Source organism: Lampris incognitus, chromosome 3 (assembly GCF_029633865.1).
Source record: "Lampris incognitus isolate fLamInc1 chromosome 3, fLamInc1.hap2, whole genome shotgun sequence".
NCBI lineage: Eukaryota > Metazoa > Chordata > Actinopteri > Lampriformes > Lampridae > Lampris > Lampris incognitus.
The window spans coordinates 9,508,905-9,516,361 of record NC_079213.1 but is presented as its reverse complement, the minus strand read 5'-3'; the positions used below and the strand labels follow the sequence as shown (position 1 = coordinate 9,516,361).

Sequence of the window (7,457 nt, the reverse complement as noted above, 5' to 3'; positions counted from 1 at the left end):
CGACAGACGGCAACGTTCTAGAACCCGCGGCAACTATATATAGTCCATCGGAATTTGGTCTTCATACCGACTTTCACCTTCATTGCAAACGCACAAATACTGACTACAGAGCATTGTTTGAGCCTTGTTTTTAAAAAAACCCTGATAAATATCGATCGAGAGACTTTCTTTTTAGTTTTTCTCTCAAAGTCGCACGTGGGATTTTGCAGTTCACAGCAAACCTTTACTTTGGCGACATGAACAGAGAAGAGGAGAAGAAGTAAGTGTTTAAATCTGCCTAGTGGTTCCCTCGGAGAGGAATATGCTACGGGAGTAAAGCCCTTTTCTTGCCCTTTAGTATCTCTCTTTAAGTGGGAGAGTACTGCTGTGTGGCTGCCGCTTACTCCCTCTCGTAGCCCCCCTTCCCATCCACCCCTGTATGTTTGTGCTATGTTTATCTGTTGTCTTGTCTCACCCCGTTTATTGTAAAGCCACTCTGAGTGTTAGAAAAGCGCTATATAAGTTTAATTTATTATTATTATTATTATTATTATTAAATGTTGAGGCCATTTAGAAACGTAATCCTTTAAATGTGAAGCCAACCTTCCCGCTTCCTCCCAAAGAAGGTGGAGGAAGAAGGAGGAGAAACTTCTCTACGAGAAGAACGGGCGGTCACAACAAAAGGTTGGTATGCATTCTCACTCCTTTTCTCCATCCGTCACTCTCTCACACTAATTCTCACCTTTTCACACTTATCTTGTGCACTTTCTCTCATCCACACTCTTTCTCATGATAATGCTAACACCTTTCATTTGTAATGCACATTTCATTACAACTCTCAAAAGTGTTACAGGGTGCCCCGGGTGCATAACAACAAACTCATTCACTCCACCTTTCTTCCTCTTTCATCCAATTGGGGACCTTAACAAAATCCCTTTGGGCAACATAATGATGCTTATATGGAGCATAATTTAGATTTAAACCTTGACCTGGGTTCAAACCAGGTCATCGTTACAATCAAACAGACATGTTAAGAATCACACCCTTTGGAGTTGATCACAGGATATATTTCTCTTTAAAACACAAACAGAAACACACATGTGCACACACAAACACACACATACATGCAAACAGTATCAAATAGGCTCTATGTCTCTTTTTTTTATACACAGAAGGAAAAGTGTCCACACTTTGTCCCCGTACTGGACTCAGACACTCTGCAGCGTTCCTCAGACCATCAGCAGTCCAGGCTTCCATCCATTATCCAAACGGCTTATCCAACTCAGGGTCGCCGGATGCCGGAGCCTATTCTAGCAGTCATCGGGCGGCAGATCGGGAGACACCCTGGACAGACCACCAGTCGATCACAGTCGAGGCCTGTCTTGCCAAAAATAGACAAGTGCCAGTTGAAAAAGCGTCCCAGTGCAAAGCCTGTGGTCAGTGTCATTGATTTTCACTTCACCTGACGTTTTGTCTGTCTTCCTGTCTGTTGCGGTAGTTGTAGCAGCAGTAGCACATCAACATCATGATGATTGTGATTATGTTATCTGTAAATGTCTCAATATTTTGGGAGTAGCAGCAGCACAGCAAGACGAAGCAGAAGCACAGCGAGTTGGAGCAGCAGCACAGCAAGTCGAAGGCCCCTTGCCCAAAAGAGGAGAAGACAGACTTCAAGCCAAGCTTGGGCAAACAGCGAAAGCAGAAACATCGCTCCTTTATGGGACTCAGGTTGCCCATGTCCCCTGGAGGTAAATTCTCATTTCCTATTCAGGGTCTTTGTAGCACACATTTCACCAGAAAGGTCGGAGGAAGCTAGTAAGCCATGTTGCTAGAGATCTCACACACACACACTCACTCACACACACACTCACACACACACTCACACACACACACACACACACACACACGTGTGCACCTGCTGTAGAGGCTCAGTCTATGTGGGGTTCACACATCCCACTGCTGGTCCAAAAGATTTCTGGATTCTCGGGGGGGGGGGGGGGGGGGACACAAAACAAGAAGTTGTTGGGATAAGAGTTAGGAGGATGAGGTTTCTTTCATAGTGTTAAAGTGTGTAGAGACGGTGGAAGGAAAGAATACAATAAAACAACTTCAGAGACAACTTAAAACAAATAACTGCATTTGAACAGACTGCCTCTTTTCTATTACAGACATTACATGATTATTAAGGGTTTTTGATGTGTCACATTTCTTAAGAGAAACGTATGTTACTTGTATTGTCAGGGACACTGTAGCTTTGACCTTCCCTTCCTCAGTGTGTAATACACCGAGAAGAGAGTGTCTCTTTCAGTTTTCCTTTCCGTCCTCGCAGAAGTGTTGGAGGCCTTTGGTCATCGCTTGACAGAGTTCGAGCGAGAGGAGATATTGAATTACTCAGAGATCTGGTACCTCGGTCTGCATTCCCCTAAGATCAATGGTTCAAAGAGCTCCCCACACAACAACGGCTATGATGACCCCCAGACGTACTATCTGCAGGTAACTGTTCAGCTGTGTGATGTAGAAAGTGGGTAAATCTTAGACAACAGGGTGTCATGGGGAGCACAGAGGTCATCCTTCGAATGGAAAGGGTTGGGGCCTCCATGACAGTGAGCAATATTCCTGTTGAAGGGTCCCTGAGCAAGGCACTGAATCCCTGCCAACAGAAAGTATGCTAGTTTTGTATGTTATTTGACCATCCTTCATCCCAGTTGGTCTAATCACAAAAATACATAATTTAGCTGGTGGCTGGTACAGAAAGTTTGTCTACTCTTCCCATAACATTGGCAGGCATAATGGCAACTTGTTGTCTAGATCAATAATTGAAATCTCTTTCCTTGTTGCATGTTTGTCTTTTTCCTTTGGTTTTAGCGATCAGTCAATGAACCAACCTTTTGTCCACAGGTCCTCCATGACCACATTGCCTACCGTTATGAGGTGCTGGAGGTTTTGGGTCAAGGTACCTATGGGCAGGTGCTGAAATGCTGGGACGTTAAGGAACGGGAGTTTGTGGCTATGAAGCTGCTGAGAAGCAAAAAATGGTAAAAAAAAAAAAAAATCGACAACTCTTTCACATGCTTATACAACTGATATTGAAAATGCAAATTTTAAGACACGTTTATCAAATGCATTTGTACATGTATGCAGAATCCTGGATAACACATGATGCCCTCAGCAGACCTCGTATGGGGAAAAGCTAATGCATCTGTGGGACTGTGCATGCACAACAGCATATATATTCATGCACAGACACCATATACATTATAAATATTCTCATCAATATCCATATGGAGATTAATAGGTCCAGACATGCTGCGGTGTCCCATAGTTAGTTTATCTAACATATCCCTGAACTTGTGTTCTGATAACAAATGGTTCTACTGTTGTATTTGTACACATAGTGCATGTGCATTAGCGAACGTTAGTACGTTCTAACTTATTATTTCATCTATTTACATAATATTTTTACTTCACCCTATTTTTCCCTTTGGTTGTTCTAATGAATGCTGGTATAATGATCCAATTCTGATTTGGACTGGTACCAAGTTCAAACTAATGAGGCACAATTAAGATGTTATGATACACATAGTGTAGCAGTCACCTTTATGACCAGAGATCTCATGTTGTTCCCGGTGGTCCTTTGCCGTCCAGCTATTATCAGTTTGGGAAGAGAGAGGTCAAGATCCTAGAAGCCCTCCGAAAGAAGGATGAAATGAACGTCTACAATATCGTCCGTAAGAAGGATCACTTCCACTTCCGGAAACATTTGTGTATCACCTTTGAACTGCTGGGGTGAGCTTAAAAAAAAGATTGTTTGTTTAATTTCTAATGAGTCTGCAGCCTGGCGACTACCCAGCCACACGTCATTTAAGTGTGACAAACGTTGCTCACTGCCATATGTGAGACATACTGCCCACTGTTTACCTGAACTGCCCCACATAACTGAATCTCCCTTGGGATAATTGATGGTATTTAAACCTGTTTCCAATCTGACTTGTTTTTCCCCAGAGAAACCCTGTACAGGAAGGCCAATGCTGACGAGAGCCTCAGCACAGCAGAGGTGAGGAAGTACACCACCTCCCTCCTGAAGTGTCTCTCGCTGCTGAAGAAAGAGAAGCTCATGCACTGTGATCTCAAACCGGTACGGCTCATCGTTACATGTCTACACCGGGAGCACCACTCTTTGGTTTAACACAGCCCGGGTGGTGCTAGTTAACAGAGTAGGATTTGTTTTAGCACAGCACCGACACTGGTGCAACCACATCTCTGTCCCAAGTTTTAAGCAAACGTTCAAAAAAGTTGATTAAAATGCAAATCAGGTGCATTACGAACAATTTTAACAATCCTTGCGTACGGAAATATGTCATCGAAAACATTTGAGAAAAAATAAAAGTTGAACGACTTGCAGACATAAAACAAAATGATCCAGCTCATATGCGTGTATGTTTCTCTTTCAGGAGAACATTGTTCTGTCAAGCAGAAAGCCACACAGACTCAAAGTGATTGACTTTGGCATAAGCCGCTATGAGAAAGAGGCTAGAGGTGCGTGTCCGTTTGTTTTTATGGTCTTGTGTAAATCATGTTGTAAAGTTTAATACGAAACACGGTGGGGAACAGACACAGCACTCTATAGGGGCAGCTGCAAGCACTGGTTCCTTATGGCAGTTACATGGACATGCACTACACAAGGCATGTACGTATACAGTACACAAAATACACATTAAATGAGATTAACAGTCCCGAAGGAGACTTACTATGGAATTACAACACAAAAAACAATACTCCTTCCATCTGACATCTCTCTCTCTCTCTACTCTTTTCTCTCTCACAGCCAAGTCCTACATCCAGACTCGGCCCTATCGCGCTCCGGAGGCGATCCTGGGCCATGTCTGTAGTGTTGCTGTTGACATGTGGAGTCTAGGCTGCATTATATTTGAACTCTGCACTGGACAAGAGCTTTTCCGGTGTTGGGACAATGCAGAACATCTGTCCCTCATGATAGAGGTAACAAGAAGAGTGGACTATATATACTATAACACTAACTGGTTCCTTGACCATTTAATGAGTTGAGATTCAAGTTCATTTAAATTCATTCTCCAAAATAAAATGTGATCGTGTTTTGTGTTTGTGTTAGATAGGATAGATGAAGCAGGTGAAACAACATTCACACTGCATGCACTTACACCTAACCACACATAGCAAGAGAGGGATGAGTGCCGTATGTGTGAATTGTACGTATGTATACGTATGACAATTGTATTGGTTTTGATGTATCAGTCACTATTGGTTTTATGTGTATTTTCAGGCGCTGGGTACACCACCCCAAGGTCTTCTTGCATCGGCACCAAATAAGAAGAAGTTCTTCGGTGAGCAATTTGATTCCTTGACCTACATTGTGATAAAAGTGGAAGGATTTCCTGCCATCCACTTGTCAGTGTGTTGACATTGTTACATGTGTATCAGACTCCAAGGGCGTGCTGATTCATAAACAGAAGAGTGAAAAGGAAATGCAGCAGCCCAGAAGAAAAGATCTAGCCAGCATGTTGAGGACCAAGGAACCGCATCTCCTGGACTTCATTAAGCGCTGCTTGGTGTACGTCAGCTCCCTCACAAACACTGTCGATAGAAATTGAAAAGTCTGTGTGCAAACCGTGTATTATTTTCAGATTGTGGGTTAACTTATCATTCGTATCCTCCCTGCACTTTTGTAAGCCCTTCTTCTGAAAGTGTTTTGATTATTACATCCTAAGTGGTTTCCATTCACCTGACAGCAGTTAACATCAGGCCTTTAATAACTTTGTAGTACAAATGGACATCAAGAAATTCAATGTCCACAGTTCTGAGTGTCTGTAGTTTGTTTCTAAAGGTGTTAAGACTGCAAAACTTATCTAATTATCAGTTTAAGATAACTTGCGATTTTTTTCTAAATGTGTTATCCACTAGATGGGACCCGAGCCAAAGGATGACGCCGGACAAGGCCATGCAGCATCCTTGGATATTGCAGCATAAGGAGAGCAGTGGATCTCAGTTCGGCCTCAAAAGACAAGTCACAACAACAGATGGTAAGAGGAGACATCTGAAAAGAAAAGCATGTTTCTAAAACTTTATATATTATTTGTGGAAAAAAAGAAAGCATTGCCTGAAGTTCAACATCAATATAGCAATCAATAAATAAAGATCTGGTCTGTAAGCAAATCATCACTTTGTCAACAAGGAACTTGTGATATCCACTATTCCCATTATTCTATTCCAAATAGTGGCCATGTCTTTGTGGAACAAGAAACTTTATTTACAAATGCATTTTGATTGTTGTAGGCAATTGAGGTGTCTGATTATCATTAAACATTGCATATATAATAAGTTCCTGACCCAGGTCTCTTGTTTTGTGGTTCTTCTCAAAGCATTTTCAAGATTTGTTTTTATTGACTTGATTTTCTCACACAGTGGCCAGAAACTCTGTTGTTGGCATGGAAGCCGACCTGCTCAGCCGAAGGAAACTGTGTCCTGCACGTCTGCCCCGGTTGGAGGCCACCAAAAAAGCCCAAGTTCAGCAAAAGGCCAGCAGGGCAGAGAAGGTGAGCTATGTCGTTTTGAGCCCACCCCCCCCCCCCCAACTAATGGGCATCAGGTCATCAGTTTACAGCTCTCTCTTCTTCTTTTTTTTGGACGGTGATGCTGGTCGCGTGGCTTGTGTCCTGGGCTGTTCCAGTGGCGTCTGGACACTGCTTGGCATCCTGTGCATCATATTCTTCATACATTTTATAATTCCATCTTAATTCTGTTATCCTCTTTCAGTGTTGTATTCTGTAAATTGTGTAAACACAACATCCATTGCACATTGTCCATCTTGGGAGAGAGCTCCCTCCTCTTTTGCCCTCCCTAAGGTTTCTTCCTATTTTTTCTCCCTGTTAAAGGGCTTCTTTTTAGGGAGTTGTTCCTTATCCGATACGGGGGTCTAAGGACAGGATGTTGTGTTGCTGTAAAGCCCACTGAGGCAAATTTGTAACTTGTCATGTTGGGCTATATAAATGAAATTGACTTGACTTGACTTGACTCTCCCAGATTCCTCAGGTGGCGGCAGCTTCGGTTGGGAGCTTCAAACTACCCAGGCCGATGAGTGGCAGACCAAACAGAACAGCTAGTGAAATTAAATGCAAAACTCACCCACTGCCATCTTTTGCAAGGGTAGAACAGCCCAACCGCCCACTGCTGCCCAACACTGCAGAGGTGCCAGTCACAACGGTCAAAATCAGCCAGGCAGGAAGTGCCAGAAAGGATGTCACCACAAAAAGAAAGACCCACCTCACCAGCAGAGAGCCATCCCTGCAGATCAGGGGTCACCAACTTTTTTTGCACTGCGGACCAGTTCGCTATTGACAATGTTCTGGCGGACCGGGGGAGAGACGGGGGTGCGTTAATAACTACGGGGATATAGGTTAGGCTTAAAAGTCAGTAGTATCATAACATTTTTTTATCACTTTAGT

At 43.1% G+C, this 7,457-nt stretch overlaps 1 protein-coding gene across 1 annotated transcript; it reads left to right on the top strand.

Annotated features, from left to right (window-relative positions):
• Window positions 1–236: 236 nt before the first annotated feature.
• Window positions 237–7,115, top strand: LOC130109135 (dual specificity tyrosine-phosphorylation-regulated kinase 4-like). The gene is made up of 13 exons (XM_056275881.1): window positions 237–259; window positions 606–663; window positions 1,556–1,727; window positions 2,309–2,472; window positions 2,878–3,014; window positions 3,625–3,765; window positions 3,982–4,114; window positions 4,431–4,515; window positions 4,805–4,977; window positions 5,279–5,339; window positions 5,437–5,566; window positions 5,917–6,035; window positions 7,045–7,115. Exons 1-13 carry the CDS (start codon window positions 237–239, stop codon window positions 7,113–7,115), a joined length of 1,467 nt encoding a protein of 488 aa, XP_056131856.1.
• The last annotated feature ends 342 nt before the right edge of the window (window positions 7,116–7,457 follow it).